Here is a 23,419-nt window from a genome sequence, read left to right on the forward strand (position 1 = left end):
TTGGCTAAGGAACACCCATCATTACAAAGGTTATCCTACAGCCACAGCCTCCCCGTGTATTTGCAAGCAATTTTAAGATCATTTGCTACTAAACAGCTGTGAAATTAATTTTTTATTACACTGATCTCCAGCAGGACCTGCGACGTTGAATACTTCAGCCCCACACACATCTGTACATAACATTTTTAGTATTAAATACCTTCCCACCCGTTACAAGTATCATGGATCTAAAATACAACGCATTTTCCTTCCAAGTATTGAGCAGTCGAGGCATTTCACTTAACCCTGTTGTATTAAGCCAGATAAGAAGCAGAGCAGATTTTAAAAAAACTAGGCATAATTGTATTTGTCTAAAAACAGTTCTTGGCCTTAAGAGGAGAAAAAAAGGTCAAGTAGTACTCGGACACCCATCATCTGCAAATCTGAGTAACTTCAGCTCTCAATGGAGCACTAAAGATACCACCAAAATTCTTCTGTGTATCAACACCCAGTCCAATTAAATTAAGGCTTTGTTTCTTTAATAAAAGAAAAGTTAGTAGCCTGAACAACCACACAAATAAAAAGTCAAGGTTCTGGTGATGTGCAAAGGAGGCACAGTAAGGATAACTGCACTGTGAGAAGGACGATTCTGCGGCAGGCACCGCTGTGCGTAGAAGGAAGCCCCTTTCCTACAGCATAAACTGAGGGAAACGGGCTGAACATCTACGATTCACTGTGTTCAGCAGCATTACTTATGATCCTTTTTAATCCACAGTAAGGCCCAAAATGGTGCAATCTAAACAGGATAGCGTAGGAGTGATTTCTCCCTTGCCATTATCTAATATAAATCAAAGTTTTGACAAAAATCTCACCCTTCTTATAAAAAAATCATATAAAAATGCATTTCTAAACCAGAGGAATCAAAGTTATTTGTAAGGAGAGAGGAAGAGAGAATTCAATCTTCATCTTATGCCTTAATCTGAGAAAACAATGCTGTCAAAACTAAGCTCAGAGCTGTAACAAGTTTTAACATGACACCAAGTGCTTGATAACATACAAATAGCAAACAGATACAGAACTGGATTATTTTGTTTTATTCCAAGAACTAACTTCTCACTGTAATCTTTTGGAAATGTGTGCCATTTGCAAGACAAGACTATCTAGGCCCCGTGCTAGATTCATTCACAGTACGCTATCGCAGCTTTAACTTCTCCTGATGTACAGCAGAGGAAGACTAGGCTTTCTGTTTTGGAAATAGAATTGAAAACAAAAACAAAACACATTTCAACCCATTTGTTTACCTCTTTAAGAGTTCAAGCAGTAAGGTGCCTATTCAGAATCATTCTAAAACGCTTCAGTTCATTCTAAAAATTGCTTAGCTCTTGTGCAGACAGTTCTGATTACACTGATCCAGGTAATCTGCTGGACAGTTTAACGAAGTTGTTTTATTTTTCATTTCCCAAAACACATTCTCGTTAGGTTTTGGAGGACTTGGGAATACCCAGGAATTATCTTCCAGAGAACTCTTTCCATACGAATGGTGTTCCTGGAACGTTTTACCATCAACTGGAATGGGTCTCTCATCTGTCCATGCTTGCAGAGTCACTCTTTCAGATGGGCTTTTCCCATCTCTCAGCAGAGGGGGAGGTACAGCATTGCACAGTACTTGATCATTTTGGGAGAATTTTTTATAGACCACCCCAGACATCAAGTTCAACTTCGGAACATTCTTCAAGTCAACACATTGTACTGGTGCAGAAGAGGCAGCTGAAAAAAAAATATGATAAAAAGATTTTTAAATAATAGGTTATTTGGTGCATTTTTCACTTACTCCAAAATGTCCTACAGAACAGCAGGTTATGTTAAATCCAATGTTTTCAAGCTACAAGTTTGCAAACAGTCTTTTACTTCAGTAACTGCTTAATGCTACAAACTGAACACGCTAACTTCCTCAGATTTTGCAAGATGAACCAGAGATCCTCAAATCATCGTGTCTGAAATATACCCAACTCCAGGGAAAACTCCCAGTCCCCACTTCAACAAAGGTAGAACGATTTGAATAATATGAATATTTTTTTTTGACAAGACTGGAATGAATACTGAAACAGAAGCAATTTCCATGTGCTTGGAAAAATCGACCAGATTCAGAATATTGCTTCAGTAAGAACACACTTCTTCCTACGTTACTGATTCTTTTTAACAAGGCATGCTCTCAGGCTGCCAAGAACCTGAAAACTCTTATGGTCCATGAAGCAGGAGAAAATGCATGTCACAGGGTCCCTGTGCTCCAGTATTGTCTGACTTTTGAAAGTAAAGCCACAGTTTGCACTATTCAGCCATCTGAAATTCCAGGTGAGGTTTAAACAATATTAGGAAGGGAAGGATTTTGAAACAGGATGGCATCTACCTGAAATGAAAGAGCTGCATCTTTAATAGACACCTGAAGAGACAGACAAATATATTCAGGCAATGTTTTTGTAGTGCTACCTAAATGGAGTAGATAAATGGTTCCTACAGTTAAATAAACTCATAGGTAGTCTTCTAGAAGTGTTACGAATCTCAAGTAGGAACTGTAATTTGTAACGCTAATTCTAGGGACAAAGAGTCAGTATCTCAGACAAAGACTGCAACTGCAATTTGTCACTAAAAATTAAAGGATCTTACCCTATTTGCAAATGTCAGCCAAAAGCACTTTCCAGCAAGAGAGACACCATATCTGAAAGATATGCTGATAGATTAAGATTTGGCCACCTCATCCTGACAGGCATAAAAAGCCGTTCAAGGTCTATAGACCCTTAGAAGTTTAAGGAAAACATAATCTACTGTAACATATTTGAAATTCTACTACCTTAGCATCAGAGTTAGGAGAACTGTAGTAATTATTAATAATCTCTACACAAATAAACAGGTTTTACTCTCTGGAATGTTTACACGAAGTTATCTAACACCTTGGCAGCTTGAAGCAGCACACCTATATTCAGAATTGTGTGGCATTACAGCCCCACGAGTGAACAGGTGGCATAATTTCCTTTTCATGATCCCTTAGGTCAAACTCCAATGTTTGCAGTATTCAAACTGAAGAGTAGCTTTAGCTACTTTTCAAGGAATAAGTTGTTTTTACTATTTTTTTTTTATTATTTTTTTCCTCCTCTAGTGGCAAAACAGTTCATCCAGAGCTAAACAGAAAAAAGCCAGGTAAGTTTGCCATGGTCAGGGTATGTTCAACCATAGCAGCTATGCAAAGAGTACAAGAGCAATCCTTGACCTGTTTTGCTGGCTATCTTGAAGTCACTTCAGGTAAGATCTCTGTACAGTGTCAATTGTTGAGGTACCTGAGGTAGTTTATTTAATGTTTTTATTATAAGACAACTAATACTAATCAGCAAAGCAGAAATTTGGTTTTCAATCTTAAATTCGTTCTCATTCTACCTGTTAAAAGGGTAGAGCAAAGGTAGAAAGGGTACCTGCCCCGAGACATTAGGCAAGAAGAGAAGGTTGGGATTCACGTGATTTATTGAAAAGGCCTTTGAAAATAAAACAAAAACCCATGAGCGGATGTGTAGAAGTTGCCTCCTTACGTAAGTGACAGCTAAGCAGAATCTGCATGTTAACTGATACTGTTAACATCAAACGCTCAGCAAGAAATACCGTGTTCCACAGATGTCACACACCTTGAAAGATGATAAATACTAATTAAAAAAAGCCCCCCCCATCCCTGACACTATATACTATAACTATATAGTTGCTGCTATAAAGAGTGAAGGAAAATAGCTAGTACTACAAGAAAAGGAAGTTTTAAGTCAGTTCTGCCCCCATCTTATATAAGCCAATATTTTTCTACCAATACTAACACAGACATATCTGCACTGCATTCAGCGTGGCTAACAAGCAAGGTAAACAAGGAAATAAATTCTAGTTTCTACCAAAGCTGTCCACTCTTACATACTTCTGAAAATTTATTGAGAGGAACCTACAGAGCAAAAGGCAAAATACCTTGTTCTTACCAATCAATCAAGATTGCCTTTTATTGTTGTGGATGTACACATGCGTCAGCAACTGCAGAAATTTAGTTTGTTCACCAGGCAGAAGAGAAAGATCAGTACTTGTGTATTGGCAAGACAGGTAACTCCAGGTTAAAAATAAAACCAGCAAGATCCTACACAATTACATCAAACCCTGACAGACTTCAGGGTTAAAAACTCATTCAGTTCTTCGTTTCTCCACTGAAGTTATTTGATAAATGTGTCTTAGAATTGAAGGAACACAGGCTAACCTGGTAACAATACGATCAAGTCTAGAATGAGTGTTAATAATTTATCAGCCAAGTACCAGAGAATGATCATTAATCACTGCTGGCCACAGACAAAGCCAGTCATTGACCTGGAGGTGAATCCTATCATTAAGTCAGTGAGCCCATCAAAGCAGTTAGAAACAAAATATCTTGATCTTGTAGTAGATAGGGACATCCAAGACTGTCACTACTACACCAAGTTCAGTTTCTTTGACCACCATCTTCAGTGTTCTGAACACAGTAAATACCACAGCTCAAGTGAGCAGACAAAGGAAATAAACACCAAGATAAACAGACTGATAAGGTCTGGTCCCACCATAATAAGAACCTTTTTGCAAAGCAATTGGATCAAGAGAAGCATACATGTAAAATAGAGAAAAACATCTGATGAACTGTTAACAGAAAATACGCTCCCCTAAATTGTTTGCAAGGTAGCAGCAGAAATAAAGCAGTTTTGCAACATCAGTCAGCAAAATGTCATCTTGCATAGCACTATGCTAGAAAATGCAACTTCTCTGTATGCTAATGTAAAATATACAGCCATAAAGGAATTAAAGTTAGTTTTAAATGCTGCCAAATTAATACTTTATATATATTCTATACAGAGAAAATAAGACTTGCATTTGAAAAGATTTTTTTTTTTTTAATATGAAGTAGTTGTGGTAAAAGGTCAAATACGAGTAAACTTAACACCTCAGCCTTGTGCACATAAGCAACACTTGACTGAGAAAAAAGCCACAAGGGGAACAGAATACAGTACTGAAGAAAAAACACATCAGCAACACCTTTATGTGTGAAGTTGACCAGTATAAGACAGAAGCAGAAAATGGGTAGGCTGGAACCATAATATAGCCTAGCTTATCAACTTCAATTGACGAGATTCTGATAAGATATGATAGCCAGTTTCTTTTGAAAATGGTGCAGCTTGGATCTACGATCTGTGTTTGTAAGGTCTGTTACTGACTTGCCTTTCTTGGTCGGTGTTGAGCTTGTTTTCAGTTTTCGTAGAACCTCAGCTTGCACTTCAGTCACTAGCTGCAAATTAGACATTTCTCTCTTCAGATCCCAATATGCTTGTTGCACACTTTCAAAATAATAATAAAAAAATCAAAGTTAAATACTTGCCACCTCTAAAGCACTCCCATGCCTGCTAACATTCCCAAGGCTTTTTACCTGACATACACTGACAACTTTACTGGAGTACCATAATTCAAAATGATCTGAGCAGTACTAATAACTACCTTAAACTGAACAACTTTTCTGTATTATAATCTTTATAAGTTACATGCGTATATATTATACATTAAAATATAAAAGTCTTAGATTAACATACTAGATAATACTAATAATTTCAAATTGCCCAAATGGAAAGAAATATGAAGCTTATTCGCCAATATCACTATTTTAAATTATCTTCCCATAAAATTAGTAGTCTCAAGGGAGTATTTTTGTAAAATACATTAAATGAACACTAAATTGCAAGCAAAGTAGACTATTACCGTTGAATGGATTTTGATAAATGACCCCACACACCATCAAATGTTATGATCCTAGTCACATTAATTGATCACAATCTTAAATACTCAAAAATCAATATTTGGGTCTTTACACCATTCATTGTGCTGCAGTGAATTCAGACTAGATTCTAGAGGTCCAAACAGATCACACATACACACACAGGGCAAAATAATTCAGCACAGTGTTTCATATTCGAGTCATCTAATTTAAATTAATATACTGCTTTATCAGAAAGGGTTAAAATTAGAAGACCCAATTTATTCTCTGATAAGACAGCATAATTTGAGAAATGTATTTAGCAACAACAGCACTGTGCCAATGTTGAAGTTTCAGATAATTAGCTAGTGAGAAAATGAAGAACAAAAATCAGAAAAGTTAGCAGCTTTGTATTTGAAGAAGTTCTGCTTCTGTCATCTTTACCTGTAAAATTCACTTGACTCTGAACTTTTAATTGTAAAATTTTCATCTAATTAAGTTGATGTTGCAACCATCCTTTATTTATTTTTTAAGAAGTCTCAAAAATAAAATTAAACAAACTTTGGTTACATTAAAACAGAACTGTCCAATATTTACACATAGTCGTGAATATAGGAACAGCTCAGTGTCTGTGACCATCTATCCACCATTCATCTCTACAAAGGCTGACAGAGCTGGAGTTGTTCAGCCTGGAGAAAAGACAGCTCCATGGAGACCTTATAGCAGCCTTCCAGTACCTAAAGGGGGCTTTTAAGAAAGATAGAGACTCTTTATCAGGGAGCGTAGTGATTGTGCACGGGGGTATATTGGCAAAAGTGTAGATTTAGGTTAGTTATTTGGAATAAATTCTTTACTATGAGGGCGGTGAGGCACTGGCACAGGCTGCCCAGAGAAGCTGTGGATGCCCCATCCCTGGAGGTGTTCAAGGCCAGGCTGGATGGGGCTTTGGGCAACCTGGTGTGGTGGAAGGTGTCCCTGCCCATGGTAGGAGCGTTGAAATGAGGTCATCTTTAAGGTCCCTTCCAACCCAAACCATTCCACAATTCTGTGATTCAGAAAGAGTTTTGTAACATGAGTTTAGCTCCATTAAAAAGGATCTTGCAAAGGGATGCAGGTACCAAAATTCCACTTAAATCACATAACATATTTGAATTGTTTTGGGGGATACTAGTCTAGAATCCCATTGCAAAGCCCAATTTTCAAGGAAGGTTCAACTAAAAAGCAAGGATTTCATGTGCTTGGGTGTTTACCCTATATTGCCTTCTAACATGTAACATAAAGTTTGAATGTAAGAACTTATTTTTCCCTTATGTTTCTGTGCTCTGCACAGTTTACATTCTGTATAGAAAAACAAAGCATTTTTAGCCACAAATGCACCTCGTATTTTTTCTTCTAATATAGGACTACATTTAATCAATTTGGTTAGGTTTTTTACTATTTTAATTACTACAGTAAGAACATAAGCAGAACATATGATCTGTACATCTGTCTCAAATGTTTACAATTTTTTATTTTGCAACCAGTCCCCATCCTGAAAAGCACAATCAGAATATAATCACCTAACAAAAAAGAAAAAACCACACACACATATTACATGAGAAGATTTTAGAATCACTACAGCTTAATCTGCAGCAAAGTAGATTTGCAAAATAAAAAAAAATTTGAAGTAAGATTTGCAGGCTGCTGACAAATGTGAAATAATTCCTTTCCAAAAAGTTCACTAATTGCAAATGCCTTTGGCTGCCATAAACAGCAGGATTGCTTGCTACAATGAATGTTTCACATAGTTTTCAAGTGTTCCTCCTCATCCCCGTGCACAGATTTTTGGATGGACTGACGTATTCCAAATGCATCACATGCTCATTATGTGTATCATGTTACACTAAATGCTACACTGTACATATGTTAATTCTGATGGCTGCCACCTGAACACGACTTCTTGAAATAAATTTGCTTTGGAAGATCAAACAGAGCTGTTTTACCTTGAGGTAACACCTTTTTTCAGGCGTGTAAGACTGACTACGAAGCTCCAGCAGAAACCACAAGAGAAGTGTGAGCTAGCTATCCAGTCAAGATGAAAGGTGAAAGTATAATTTGTTTATAGCGTCTACAATGTTATCATCATTATATCAGAGAACATATGAAAGAAATGTCTGTAGGGTTCTTTCAGTGACTGATTTCCTTTCCCATCTCTTCAACAGCCAAGTAAGCAAAACGATCCTGCTCTCAACAACCTGTCATTATGAAGGAGCACTCTACCCTCTTGTGGAAAATTGTGGAAGTGCATGAATTGGCATAACCATGCATAAGAGATGCAGGTATTTTGTTTCTGCAAGACAGAACGTTTGGGAACTTTATGGAAAAGAACAGTTTTTGAATGCATGAAAGACTTAAGGGATATATCTGCTATCTAACATGGCACACATACTGAATGCAGGATAATATAGGACACTACTAAAAGCACAATTATTCACTATTTGAATGCCTGTAAAATAATGAACGCTTTCTGTTCCACTAAAACTTCAAGAAAATCATTTCTTTTTGCATAGGTCAAATATTGGTACCTCTATATTAAAAAAAAAATCCTTCAGTGTCTTCTAATAGAGCTATTATTATGCTGCACTAAGTAAAAATGTATATTCTCATACTAAGCAAGAGATTTGAAGCCATGAGCCAAACACAGAAACCTCCTCATATGCAAAACAAAGAACTTCCTATAGCTGGGATGAGACTTGGAAGTTCATCTACCACCTCCTCAAGTCAACGGATTATTAAATAGTTGATTTTTAAGTCCAAGATAATTTCATTTTCTATACAATATGAAAATGTAAATACTTTCTTATAATTCTGGGATTCAGACATCATTCTGTCTCCATAGACAAAGGGAAAGAGAAGATGACTTTGCTTAATCAGAGTGCCCAGACTTAAAAGTAGATTATGTAGTTTGAAATAACACATTTGCGCAGGCTGCAAATAACTGTCTCTCAGTAAAATAAGTACAAAACGTGAAAGCCACTTGATTTTCATACCTCTGAATGTCTTGCCTTTGGGGGTGGTCTCCATTTACTGGCTTTCCATCTTGAGCCTGGTCCTGCATAACAAAGTGAGGGGAAGAAAAAAAATGAATAGGTGAGTCCATATCTATCTGAAAATACTGCGATGAGTTCTCATTCATATTCCTTCTCTTCACGTACCCCTCCTGCTACCATTCCCTCTAGACAAAGTTATAACTAATTTGATACCAGTTACTGTGGCTTCAGGCCTACCAAAATTTCAAGCAACTTGTCAGTATAATGTACATATGGCATCAACCACAATGCAAAACCTGAGTAAGAATACCCATGTAGAAAAAAATATATACAGACCATATATATATAGGGTTTTGAAACAATATTGACCTGTTGGATTACCCATTAATCATATTTCTCTCCCACACACGCTTTTGAAGACTTTCTTACCACCACCCAGAGATTCAACTTCATTATTCAAAAAGCTCAGTTGCAGCATATTATTCTACATTTGAAAACTATTTTTTACTTCCTATGTTAAGAAGTTACCAGGATCAAGGAGAAATTACATTTAAAAAAAAGTCAGTTGTTCCTACTATTTGTTCTTTACAACTAAAGCTGCTGGCATAAGCATTAAATAGTGTCATGTTTGGTATTTCTTAGAAACGCTATTTTAGTCTTTTTTCTAGCAACATTCATTCTCACACTGAAGTCTGCAATCTTCAATTATTTCTATAAAACCACATAAAGACATCAAAACTGCATAGAAGTTCAAGTACACCTTCAGAATTTACAAGCTATTGCAAATATCTACAATAATTCCAGATTTAAGAGAAAACAACAACCAACAGTAATGAGAGTTAACAAAACACCTTGCCTGCCTTCCAGGTAATGTGCTTTATCCCCACCTAGTGGAACAAACGCAGAATAAACCTGACACAAGACGGCTGACGTGTAAGCACATCCACATAAGCTAAGAGAGTGGTTGCAGCAACCCTGAAGGGACCCATTCAGTGCTAAGAACCGAATGCTCCAGCTACATATGCTTTGAGGGAGGCAGGAGAGAAGGACATCACTTGAGGCTAGCTCTAGTCTGGTCTCTGAATGCCCAGAAGAGGTTGGGGTGCATCTTAGTTTCATCCAAAAGGAACCCAATTCCCCTCCTTCAGACTGCTCCATAATGCAAGGCACAAGGCCTGTTCTGTCTCAAATCTCCCTTTCATTTCCTTAACCAAACTATCAATTCCACCCACCTAATTCCTGCTTTCTCATCCTAAATTCATCATCCAATTCCAGGCTTCACAAATCTCTGCTCAATCTCAGAATGAGCAGTTAGGGGTAAGACTGAGACTGCCTGAACAGTTGTAGTGGTTCCCTCAACACCTTCTTTATCTACTTGCACAACTAGTTCCATTCTCTTTTAGTACCTTACACTTTCATGTTCTTTCTATTCCCAACATTCTTCTTCTCTCACTATGACAGTCTCTTCTAGCCTTCGCCATTCAAATCCTACTGTCTTCTCCTCCTGTTGTTTCAGCTGTTTCCTGTGGATCCCTCAATGTAAGGTCCCAGCTACTGGTTCCAGTTCTCACCAGTATCCTAGCTCAGCCCAGGATGCATCTTGTTACAAAAAAGAAACAAAACAAAACAAAACAAAAGAACTGCTTTTCTGACACGCTTCATGCCACTATGCTAAAGAAAAGTGTTAGAGCGCCTTAAACAAAGTTCATAATATCTTATAATATCTTTAAACACAAGCATTCCAGTGTTGCTACAAAAAAAAAGAAAAAAAAAAAGACCACGTTTGGCTCAAACATTCAGAAAAGCTCAGCCTGAGAAAAATACCAACATAAGCCACTTTGATCTGAATGGTGACTTTAAAGAAACAGTAAAGCTTTATTTTCTGTTGGTAACATCTGGGTAATCTCACCTATGTACATGCACTATTTCCAAAAGTAAACCAGCCTATGGCAATATTTAAGGTTAATTTTATTACAATGTTCATCTTGCAACCAATTATTTTTTGTATCCATTTCTTCACCCTTTTTTTTGCTTGGACAAGGTAGTTAAAATGTTCTAACGAAGCCAAATCTATTAATACAAAAAAAAATCCTTAAAAATGAAGGTACCTTCTGCTTATATTTTTGCAATTCCTTTCTGAGACTACTGCACTCTTGCTTGAGGTTTTCTAGATCCTGTTCCAGACTATGCACTTTCAGGTCACTGTTCAACTTCTCTATTTCCCAGTTGGACTGATTACAATTCAGATTTCTCATGACTGTAAAAAAAGACAAACAAGACAATCAGATTTCAGTCCCCGTTCAAGAAATACAACTCCTATAATACATAGAGTTTCACCTCAATCAGTCTACGCTCTACAGAAACCTTATCTGGCATTTTCTGAATAAACTGCAGTTCAGGGTAACAGAGAGACGGTACAACCGGTCAAGCTGTAGGCAGAGAAATAATCCATTCACTGAGTTTGAAGTACAGAGTCCTCCTTTCCAGAACTGCACTGGAGATTTTAAGTAACAAAAAGAGGAAGCAACATAAAAAAAACACTGGAAATGCAAAAATCAGTTAATGGCAGAAACACATAGCATATTACTGACTTGCACACTCCATACATGCTTTGAAAACATGAGCCTTTTCCCTTCAGGTTTGTATTGTTGCACAGTTGACCCAAATGTTTTTGTTTTTGTTTTTTCCCAAATTCGTATATCAAGAAGTTCCAAGCAGAAAAACAAAAGAAAAAGTAACTTCTAAACTTTTCCATTAGACAAAAAAAAAAAAAAAATCATGTGATTACTGTTAAGAAGCAACCTAATCTCATCAGTTGTAAGAGGCTAGCTAGAGGACAAGAACAAGACATGAAGACACTCCCCAGTCTTCAATGACATGGTGCACTCACTTCCGGATTTAATGATTTATACAAGCTTAAGCTACACTCGTGTTTCTTAAACAAGGCACTCAGAGCCCACTTAGGAATAAAATTGATTACCCAACAAGGCTTCAAATCACATTTTCAAAGCTCTCTTCATAAACTCTGCACTTCATATCTCCTTAAACCATTATGTTCTCAACAACTGCTATTATAACACGTAGTTTGCTCCTCTAGGTTTAAAAACATTGTGCAATGGAAGTACCACATCACATGCTTCAAGTCCTCTTGGAAAGTAATGCAATTCAAGCATAGCATTGCTTATATGAACCTTTCAAATGACTGCATTTGTATAGAATCTGAAGTCCAGTCCATAGATTTAAACATACAGACAGCATTTTCTTGTAAAAGCTATATATGATGAAAACTCTTAATGCCCTGAGTTCATAATATAACCACTAAAACTAGTCAGCATATTATTAAGATGTAACCAAATGCATACCTTGCTGAGTTTCCACTTCTGTTTTTAGTTGCAAGAGCTCTACTTCCTTAGACTGCAACTGTTCATTCAAGGCTTTCAAGGATTCTGCAGTTTCTTTTTTCTATTTTCCAAGAGAGAAGAAAAAATAAAAGCCTTGTGGAAGTTTTCTTCTATCACATCTAAAAATCATTTTTTTCTAAAAACAATTATTTTTTCTAAATACTAGAAAAATATTGCTTTGATTTTTTTTTAAACCATTAGCCTACCCCTCTAAGAAAATTAAGACTATTGTCATTCCTAAATAAAGTATCACCATGTACTTAGAAAACCTAGAAGAGTGATACCTCAGATCTTCAGCAATTAAAAATTCATTCTACAAGTGTTTAAGTCATTACTTAGGAAGACCTACTATTTTATCCAGTTTGCTTTTCAGATTATCTCGGTCAATGCAGGCCTCCCGATAGGCTTGGTACGCCTTATTTACTTGTTCGCGGCCAACTGAACTGCGCTCTTCCTCCAGTCGGGAGCCAAGCAGCTACAAGTTAGAGACAAGAAAAGAGATGAGAAATGCGTTCTGTATCTTACAGTGAGAACTTTTTTTTTTTTTTTAAGTTTAAAAAAAAGTTAATGAAACACATTGATATGGACCAAAATTTTACAGAAGTACAAAAAAGACCATTTAGGAATTCTAGAAACCATATTTAGTCCTTGCTAGTCTTCTGCTATGAGTATTTAAAAAAAATCCACTAGTCATGATTACTTACACTGACAATTCCTTAAACAATTTTTTTCCAAGTTCTAGAGATGGAAAAATTCCAAGTTCTACATTTTGGAAAAAGAGGTTTAAGCACATGAGGATATAGCACACAGAAAATTCTGAGCAAACTAAACATTTATAGTGACTCATAACATGAATACCACTTTTTTCCCCTGGTGTATTCCTATACGGAAAGCCAAAGCAGAATTATTTTAAAAATACCTCTATTAACTTCCAGATCACCACTGTCGCATTGCCAGTTAAGGCAAACGACAAGCAAGGGGGAATAAGCACTACCAATAAGATTGCTCCCTTCTTTCTGACAGAGTAAGAGTGTATTTGGTAAGACAGCAAGAAGCCTTACAGACCTCAAATTGCAACTGTTCACATAGAAAGTTCTTGTTTTGACTATCACATTATGCTTTTCATTCTTTTTATTCTTCACGCCTTCTATAAAAGAATTGAGACTTTTGAAAGTATTCAGTGTACGTAATGCAGATTCATGATAGGTTTGTAAGTATTTTCTTAAAAATTAAGATGTACAAAAAGAATACAAAAATCAAAGCATTGATGGAATATAGCTACTATGAATATCTTTCAAATTAATACCTGGAACAGGAGAAAGTATGAGAACTCTTATTTTTATGGCTTGCTATCTCTGCCCTTTGCTTTTGTATTGACCTTCAAAGTATGTGTATTACTTATTAAGTTTTGTCCTTTACATTTCCCCCCTCAACCCTCAAAAAAAGTTTTTACATGTATTTCCAAATAGAGGCATTCAGATAGAACATAAGCCTTAGCAAACTTCCTGACTTTCATTACACTTTGAAATTTACAACTTCGAAAAGGTAACAACCCATGTGTTTCTTGGTAAAGTTGATAAGTTAACATTTTTCTTACCTTCTCCTCTAAAATTCTCACTCTTTTCTTTAAAACGGAGTTCTCCTTCTCTGTCTCCTTTAGCCGCTTCTTGATGTCTTCATATGCGGTGACAAGGGCAAAGTGGGAAGCAACAGACTCATCTCCACTGTAAGCTGAAACAGGAATCTCCCCATCTCTCTTATGACTGTTGTCTGCTTTCTCATGGTTCAAAATGCAGATGTCATCCTCTATCAGCTCCTCCATGTCAGCTGTTTAAAAAGATAGATGTGAGTCAAATTTTCACAAAGACAAGGTTATCAAGAATAACACTCCAAAATAATACCAGAGAATGTTTCTGCTTAGGTATGACAACAAGACTGAATATCTGGGAAATATCTTTATCTTGCAGAAAATCTTGAAACCCATCTTACATTTAAGATATGCATGTTAGAACAAAACAGATGTTACTTAATAAAAATATTTTTAGTATGCATCAGACTTCTGAGCCCCCAAATTCTCTTTTATTAAGGTTTAACACCTATAACCTTTGGCTGGTGGTATGAAATATTTAAACTTTACAGACATGTTTCACTAGGGATTTTTTCAATTCCGCACTGAACTATAGTAAAAAACATTTCAGTTGTGAGAAACTGACCAACTACGTTTCCTGAGCACAAGCAAACCAAAAGAGAAGCATTTAATTTGATTCATTCTTGAATGCAAATATTTCTACAGTTCCCAAAATTTTAAATGGAACCTTAACACTAGCATTAATCCTTAAAAAGCCTACACCGTTAACTACTCTCTAGTCACAGCAGAAAACATCCTGCCACACAACGAGCCACTCTTAACCGCAGATAAGATGCAAATGAAATGTAGTTCACAACATGATCTGTCTCAACATGTGTGCAGAAAATTGACAGTAATCTGACCATAAGAAGAGTATCACCATCACTAGGCAAATCCACCTGAATGACTAACGCAAAGTAATGATTGCACTGAGCTTTCGTTGCAACACATTATTTAGGTTGAGCAAAATATTCAACAAGAATGTAGTGTATTTTCTTGTGCTCTCCCTAAAACTACTGATGTTACTAGTAAAAAAATAAAAAAATAAATCCTTCCACCCCCTCACCCCCAAATCCTGCCGTTCCTGATGACTAGATAGCAACCCAACAGAAACACTGGAATGAAAGAAATGAATGCAACGAAGACAGCTCGTATTGAACAAAAAAGTTTTTTCAATGGAGAACTGACCCGATCAGCAGAACTCTGCAGGGCAGACGTGGACACTGGGCGGGGAAAAACCCACACCCACAACTGTGCCCTGGTTGTGTATTTGCAATTTCAGTTACTAGACTTCCTTCTTAGACTAGGATATTTGTTCAGCAATACGAAGAGGTACAGGGATCAACTGCCTTTGACCTTTCATCTATGTGGTCCAATTCACTCCTCTGTTCCTAGCGATGGAAAAGCTGCATGGACTGCAGCTTTATGAAGAGCTCTGTAGCCCAGACACAGCTAACAATGCTGCTGTTACCACATTTGTCTCAACTTGCTCCAAGCCAGACAGACAACATGATAAAAGCTGTGACAGCTCGTTGATACTAAATAGGCAGCGGTGGAGTCGCAGCAGTAAGAAAACTATGCACAAACCGAGGCTGAAATTCCTCCAGTGGTTATCTTCAGGATGTGAACAGATGCACTGTGTACTGTATTACATATTCTAGATTGAAAATGAAAGAAAAAGCTTCCCTTGCCTCTCATTCCACCTCATGCTTACATAGAAAGACCCTTGCAAAGAAAGTTTGTTTCCTTCTGCTGGTAAGGATTTTAAAGCTCCATGTACAAGGTGACTTTGACCAAAAGCACTGTCATTCAAACGGCATTACCTGATTGAAGGAGGTAGAGTGAAGGAGGTATACCGCTGCCTTTATGACCTCCCAGAAGAGGAAGGCCTTCCAAGTAAGTAGGACTCCATATGCACAAATATTTTTATAAATTCAGCTACACCCTTAAAGTGCACCCACTAAGAGGACTAGTTACACTGGCTGGTTTTTACGTAACGGCTGTCAGATAACCTACAGGGTTACTGAACTCTGGACTTCTGATACTGTTCCTAAAGCAGCACATAGGATGCTATTTACAACGCAAACAATCAGCCTCCACCTAATTCAGAAGGGCTTCTAATATTGTTTTTCTACATTTCAACGCACAAGTTTAACACTTCAGGAAGCTCTGGTACATGCATTTTGAGTCATCTTACTGCACACCAAGAGAAGACAAACAGCCTGCCAAACAAGAGCCTGCTTCGCCTGAGAGAGGTGCCCCACGTAAGACATCCCCTGTGAGAAGAGATCTGATGATGACACATTTTGGAGGGGACAGTGGGAACAGACACCGTGCATGCCTAAATGCAGAAAGGGGGATATTCAGAAGGGCCGGTAGGATTATCTAATTGCTGGCTTCAATCAAAAAAGAAAATTCTTATCATGAAACATGCTTCTCTTGACTGGAATCTCAACAGCTTCAGCCAAGAATGAAAACTCACCAGGATATTCACATTGGCTTGGGACTGATGTCACTTTCAAGGAAATACATGAATGCCACCGAACACCAATTTACTCAGAATTTCAGAGCATCACATGGAGGAGAAAGCGATAAGATTTTTACATTACTGCAAATTTGGCATAACATCACTTAAAAAAAGCTACAGTGCAGACGTTTCATAAAACAATAAGCTTCTGATATTTGGAGATTTCCCTCTCTATCTTAAAGGACATTTCTGTTTTTGAAAAGAGCACTGATCCCAAAACTGAAAGCAAAACAAACCATTCGGTCTGGCAGTAGCATGAGGAAATCTCTTAGCAGTCATAACCTGAAAGGAAGTCTTCACCTATTTCAGTCTAAACAGCTCCCCATTTTTCTCATAATAATGTTCTCTACCATCTATTTTTTTTTAACAAAACTGCAAAAATTGCACCAAATTTATGGAAGCAAGAAATAAAGAAAAATGTATTTATCAAATCTAAGGTATGAATTGATACAACATAACTTTAATAATTAACTTTATAAGTAAAAGGTCACTGTTGTCTGTGCTTACTAAATATTCCTTATTACATGTTTCAAAAGGTTTCAAATCTCATAACCCATGCATATAACACAAATGTCTTAAGGAAAAAAGGTGCTATGACTTCTCTGCAGGATGACTCAATGATAACCCAAAGGTAAGTTCCAATACACACCTCACCAACTGCAGGACACTTTATACGAACACAGGGGAGAATTTGCAACAGAAAATTAGAGCAGCATTGCTGAATTGATCTAAATAAACCAACACAACCTAAAAACAAAAAAAGGAAGAAGGCAGAAAAGTGCATCTCTATGCTGCAAAAACCTTTCTGACTTATTAAAAAACAAAAACACCAACAACAAAACAAAACAAAGCCACCATCAAGCCCCAAAGTAATTTCTCCTGCACCTGCTAAGCTGGTATTAAAAGGCCAATAGGAGACGTAAGCTCATACAAGAATAAAACCTGGCTGTTAAACAGTAAGATCAGCAGTTCTATAAAGGTTACTGTGAAACACAGTTTACCCAACTCTTTGCTGTATTGTCAGGAAAAAAACTAAAGAGATAGCATGCTTACAAATACTTTTCTTCACAGGAAGCTTTGTTAAGATATTTAAGCAATGAAGTGAAACCCTTAGAAGACAAGACTTCAAAAAATGGGATTGTATCTGTAAGAAATCCCTGGCAACAGCTGCAGCTTTCAATTCTACTGTTTAAGCATAGGAATCAAAATTTAGTTTCTCCACTGATATATTATGTCATTTTAGAAAATCAGAACTGCAAAGGGCAACCAAAGAAGTGCCCTCTGAGATAATGTGTGTATTAGGTTATTCCATGAGTCAGGACTCCTCAAATCCAGCAGTGGCAGAAGGGCTTGCAAAACAGTTTGCTGAGTCCTGCCTGTCTTTTACTCCAGTTGGCTTCCCCAGGAGGAAGCTGCACACGTGCTGGGCTGCAAATGCCACACAGCTGGCACTCTAAAAGCACCTGGGTGAACGTGGATCTCTGGTAACCAGTTAACGTGAAAGATTTAAAACATTAAAACATTTAAACTAATATACAGACAAGTTGTTAATGCTAAACAATAGAATTATTGTCCATCTCTGCCTACCTAAAGCAAGTTTACAATCCCAAATTACCACACATCCCAACCTAAGGAAGGTCTGTGACAAAGAGGCATGTTACATTTACAATATTTTTTAAGAGTGAACTGCACATTAAATGGCCCATTTAAAAGGGTTCTAATCTTTATTTCCCCAAATAAAAACATTAAATGAATACCAGTATCAGCACTTGTATGAAATGATTCATGTTCTCCAAAAGGAAACATAGGACAGGCTGTAGCAGTAAGTTCTAGCAGAAGTAATTATGTCCCCTGCTTACAAGCACATGAGTTGGAATAGATGGCACACAAGTTTTCTTTCACGTACTGCAGAAAAGAATGGTTTCCAGAAATCCCTTCTGCTGGCCATTGACACCTAATGCAAGTTAGAGAACAGCTTTAAGATTTAATATATTAAATATAATGCTTGGCAGAACCGCAGCTTTTCTCTTCAGAGAGCTTTACAAATATTAGTCATTAACACCATGGGAGGTGGTTAAATACAAAACACATTTTACATATGAGGAACGCAGTTTAAATGAATTCCAGGATGCAAAGGCTCTAATAGCAAACAGAGCCCTGCACTAACAGATTTCTGTAGGTTGAAACCCTAATCTTGCACTTGGATCAGCAGGAAAGACGGTAAAAGCAGGATTACATGAAATTCTTCACAGTATAAAGCAGATTCCCATTTTGACCCTTCTTGTGCTCCGAGAGAGAACAGAATGGTTTTTGAAATATTTCCAAATGCAAATAATTTCAAGATGGTGCTTTCCTGATTTTTTTTTCCCCTAGGCTACTGAGAGTCTAAACCATTTTACTTCGTTTGCCTCTCAGACTCAAGGGATTTGACTTCACAGTGGTGGTATGAACAGGCTCCAGGTGTTAACACAGAGTACAATTTCTGTACTGGTTTACCTCGCCTTATGTAGATGGGCACGTACATGCACGTAGGTATAAAATAAAACATTAAATTCAACAAATATATCTGACCCACAGAAACGAGTGTGTTGTAACCCCCACTTGAATTTCAGGATAGTTCAGAGGTTAGAAAGATACTCCAGCACAGCAGCAAAAAACAAATAAAAAATACAGAATTCCTGCAGCTAACAACAAAAACCCCACACAGTGTATGGCACACGGTACTTAAGCAAGACATTCACCGTCCGAAGTATTTGTCATTTTGCATCTCTCAGAGATCTCAAGTTTTTTGTGATTCCAGTCCTCAACAGTCTGTTCTACTGAAACTTTCCTTTTTAAAAGCAGATAGTGGCTTCCTTTTTAGAACAAAAACTCTGCCTACACACAGCCCAGTCGCTGTTATCTTTGGCCATTGCTTGTCCTTCAGCAACGTCCACAACCCTCCCTAGGAATCGCTGCTTACAAGGACACAGCTCTGCAGTTCTAATATACTCACCGATCTTCAAAACAATGCCAGCTGAATCAGAACTTCCAATTACTTCATTTTGCTGCCTCCAGCGCTGCAAAACACTTTGTCCCTAATCACTTTCCCTAACACCCATAAGAAAAGGAGAAGAAAGAGACGTTGTAACCAATCAGATATTGTTCTCCAATATTTGAAGCCACTGTCATATAATCCTGTTTATTAAACTATCAGATTTAATCCTGAAACTCATTAGAAGCAATAATGCCAAAAAAAAAAAAAAAAAAAAAAAAACACGGGAAGGAGCAATGTGTGTTCTGGCTGTCAGACCTTCCTAACATCAAACAAGTTTATTCAAAGGTTCCTGAGAGAATCATATGCTCTTGTGCTAACATTATCTGTTATTTTAATAGACACCTCGCATTTCAAAACATTTATAAAGAACAGCAACATTTATGAACAGTAAGAGGGTTGCTTTCTTGTTGTTGTTCGGTTTATTTATTTTTCTTTCTGAAAACAATATCTTTTGTAAAATATACAATAGGTCCTACCTTTAGTTTTAAGTTTCCTCCCACTTAATGCAACTGCCATATTAAATCACGTTCAGTAAGTGCATGGGTTTAGTGACAAGGTATTGTAAAAGCCTTGTGTAACTGCATTAACTGTTAATTCAACTAGAAACACCTCACCTGTTGCAGCTATTAAAAGACGAGTTAACCTGCTTTGCGCTGATAGCCCATGGTCATCCTGTAACTCACTAACATGCAGGTTTACATCTCATCATTTCAAACAAACCCAATCATTTGAACACAAGTTTCTGTAAGCAATTTGTCAGTGGCTAACTTTCAACATTCAAGTTCCTCATGCTTCACTCCCCTTCACAAACACCATTTCTTCTCCCCAGATGTGTTGTCAAATGTTAGGAGCATCTCCCATTTTGTATACTGAACACCACGTACCTATTAGTTACATGATTACACACATGACTGCACAATTAGCTGACAGCGAGTTGAACGTGAGTCAGCAGCGTGCCCTGGCAGCCAAAAGGGCCGACCGTGCCCTGGGTGCGTCAGGCATGGCACTGCCAGCTGGGCGAGGGAAGGGATTGTCCCGCTCCGCTCTGGAGCGGCCTCAGCTCTGCATGCAGTTTTGGGCACCACAGTATAGGGACATAAAACTGTTAGAGAGCCTCCAAAGGAGGGCTATGAAGATGGTGAAGGGTCTAGAGGGCAAAACGTATGAGGAGCAGCTGAGGCCCCTTGGTTTGGTCAGCCCAGGGCAGAGCAGGCTGAGGGGAGGCCTCATGGCGGCCTGCAGCTCCCTCACGAGGGGAGCGGAGGGGCAGGCGCTGAGCTCTGCTCTCTGGGGACAGCGACAGGACCCGAGGGAACGGCATGGAGCTGGGACAGGGGAGGGTCAGGCTGGGGGTTAGGGAAAGGGTCTGCACCCAGAGTGGGGTCGGGCACTGGGACAGGCTCCCCTGGGCAGTGGTCACAGCACCGAGCCTGCCCGAGTTCAAGAAGCGTTTGGGCAACACTCTCAGACACAGAGTTTGATTTTTGGGTGGTCCTGTGTGGAGCCAGAGGTTGGACTTCATGACACTTGTGGGTCACAACTCCAAATTTTCTATGACACACAGTATTTTTAATGAATCTAATTACAGTACAGCACCTAACAAAAACATAAAATGGATTATTCTGAATAAATCACATTTGGATTGGGGTCTCTAAACCCACCATTGACTTTTGCCATGCTAGTTACTAGCCTGACTCTACCATTAGTTCCAGCTTTGCCATTTTAACAAACTCAGTCTCGCTGCCACTCTGTTTTATTGAATACGGACACCTTTATCTGGGCTTCCTCTGTTTAAGGAACATGTAACAAAAGCCAAACCCCCACTGTGTTTTATCCCATTTCCCTCAGCCTTTTCATGCATTTGCATTCTAAAGAAATCAGGTATCAACAGCATGTACAGTAATAGGCCTGCACTTTTTCAGGTTATCACAGAATGGTTTGGGTTGGAAAGAACTTTAAGATAACCTCATTCCAGCCCTCTGCTATGGGCTGGGACACCTCCCACCAGACCAGGTTGCCCAAAGACCCATCCAGCCTGGCCTTGAACACCTCCAGGGACAGCACATCCACAGCTTCTCTGGGCAGCCTGTGCCAGTGCCTCACCACCTTCATAGTAAAGAATTATTTTGGGGGGAGGACAGGGTGTGTCTAAAACCCTCATAGAATCTGTTCTAGAGTTCACTCTAAGTGTTTTGTGTCTCTTCTGACCAAAACAATTTAAAGTTTTCTACATGCACCAGACCCAAGCTTTTCAATAAAAATAACTGACTTCACTCACGTATCAGTACCTCAACAATTGCGCTCAGATTACCCACAAATGGGGCAATAACTTCCTACCCAAGTTACACCGGGATCATATGATTAACATTTATTCCTATCATGAGTTCTTTTATTGCTCCTTCTCTCTCATTGCATTCTAAAACCATTATTTGAGGAACCAAATGTAGTAGTAATTTACATTTGTTTTGGTTTCTCGGCTAAAAATTCCAGGATCTGCGTGCTGACAGATCCCCGGTACTAAGAGCTGTAGCAGCGTTTCATTAGACACCCAGGAAATGAAATGTTTCCCACAGCCAACAGGCAGCTCTATCTCGGAAGAGCATCTGACCTTTGGAGCCCATGGCAGACTCCACGATATTATGACAATAATTCTTCCCTCACTCTGCTTTTTCAAGTGCTGGCTTCCCGTATGCTGGCTTTACTGCGTGCACAGAGGGTAAGACGGGAAGGGAATTAGGGGGTCCGAAGAGAAATGCAAAGCACCCAAGACCACTCAGTGGCACGGTTTACAGCCCAAGCTGCTCACGCGTGTAAGTTACTGGATAGCTGATTTATTTAAGGAGGGTAAATTCCCTGCCGGGTGAAACACAAGGATCTGCAGTCGTGATTTCTGCAGCTTTCGGCACCAGCAGCATGACAGCATCGCAACACCCATCCCCACTTCCTTCCTCCCGTGCACCACGGCCTGCAACACCTGCATTCCAGCCGGCTCCAGCCCTTCATCCCGCTTCATTCCCGATTCACACCAAAGCTCTCAGCTTGCTCCTTTCCTCTGCTGGACTCCCCTCTACCTGCCCCAAGCCCGTGCCCCCCCGTCCCGGCAGAGCCCCCTCCGAGCCCCGCAGCACCGACCTCTGCGGGCCCGCCTGGGGCCTGGCGCCTCGCTAGCGGGCGGTGGCCTCGGCGGCGGGGCGGCGCCGGCCGTCGCGGTCCCCGCTCGGGCTCCCGTGGGCTCCCATCGCCGTGCCCGGCTCGGCCCGGCCCGGCCCGGCCGCGATCCCGGCCCCGGCCCCGGCCCCGGCCGCCTCCGCCGTGCCGGGAAGTCCCGGCCCCGCCCCGGCGGCAGGCAGCGAGCGGAAGGGGAGAGGCGGCCGGCGGCGCCTACAACCCCCGGCATGCAAGGCCCTGCACGCAGCACGCCGGGAAGGCTCCTCACAAAACCACTTTTTTTTGTCTTTTTTTCCCCTCGGATGCTGCAATAAGCTTAAAGCACGCTGCGGGAGCTCTGATCGTCCTGACGAGGCGATCCACCAAGTCTGGAGCCACGGTGTTGAGGGCGAACGCAGAGCTGCCAGGAGGTTCCTCCTGACAGGAACGCAAAACCAACCACGAGATCTCTATTAGTCGTGTTCATAGGCCTCAAAACAACTCGAGTCTTCAGCATGCTAGCACAATTGTTCTCACCTGAAGTTTAGGTTACATACCTTTGCTTTTTATGAGCCAAGTGCTCCGTTTTCCAGTGTATCTAAAATCCTTACTTCCCAAAGCAGTGTCCTAAGTTCCAGGAATACCATTTCCAAGTTAACCTTTTTCCCAATAATTACATAGCATAGATTGAAGCATGTCCTCATATGTCCTTATATAACAAACCTCTCTTCTGTCCCTTCTATCGTTGATTTGAAATGGTGCCATTACGAAATGCAGAACAAAAACATAAGGATCTGGACTAGTAACTATGTCCACTGTTCTTACAAATAGCATTAATACATTAAGTATGATGTATATTTTTATCCATGTATTTAATCTGCATTTTT

General features: G+C 39.2%; 1 protein-coding gene across 2 annotated transcripts; it reads right to left on the reverse strand.

Moving 5' to 3' along the window:
- Positions 1-99: 99 nt before the first annotated feature.
- On the reverse strand, positions 100-22,736 carry AZI2 (5-azacytidine induced 2). 2 transcript variants are annotated; one of them, XM_068674432.1, is made up of 8 exons: positions 22,518-22,736; positions 13,792-14,021; positions 12,544-12,669; positions 12,156-12,255; positions 10,902-11,050; positions 8,794-8,855; positions 5,239-5,354; positions 100-1,746 (listed from the first exon to the last, which is right to left on the reverse strand). In XM_068674432.1, exons 2-8 carry the CDS (start codon positions 14,014-14,016, stop codon positions 1,355-1,357), a joined length of 1,170 nt encoding a protein of 389 aa, XP_068530533.1. In that variant the 5' UTR covers positions 14,017-14,021; positions 22,518-22,736; the 3' UTR covers positions 100-1,354. The 2 variants fall into 2 exon arrangements, with proteins under 2 accessions (XP_068530533.1, XP_068530534.1); XM_068674433.1 differs by lacking the exon at positions 22,518-22,736 and adding an exon at positions 19,344-19,438.
- Positions 22,737-23,419: the final 683 nt, after the last annotated feature.

This window comes from Anas acuta, chromosome 2 (genome assembly GCF_963932015.1).
Source record: "Anas acuta chromosome 2, bAnaAcu1.1, whole genome shotgun sequence".
Lineage (NCBI taxonomy): Eukaryota > Metazoa > Chordata > Aves > Anseriformes > Anatidae > Anas > Anas acuta.

Bases quoted from the DNA above. Each gene is read 5' to 3' on its own strand.
- AZI2 (XM_068674432.1), bottom strand. From the start codon at position 14,016: ATGGAGGAGCTGATAGAGGATGACATCTGCATTTTGAACCATGAGAAA. The intron at 8,856-10,901 runs GTACCTTCATTT...TTTGTTATGCAG, and splicing joins TGCAAAAATATAAGCAGAAG to GACCAGGCTCAAGATGGAAA. The intron at 1,747-5,238 runs GCAAGTCAGTAA...TTTTTTTTTCAG, and splicing joins CTCAACACCGACCAAGAAAG to CTGCCTCTTCTGCACCAGTA.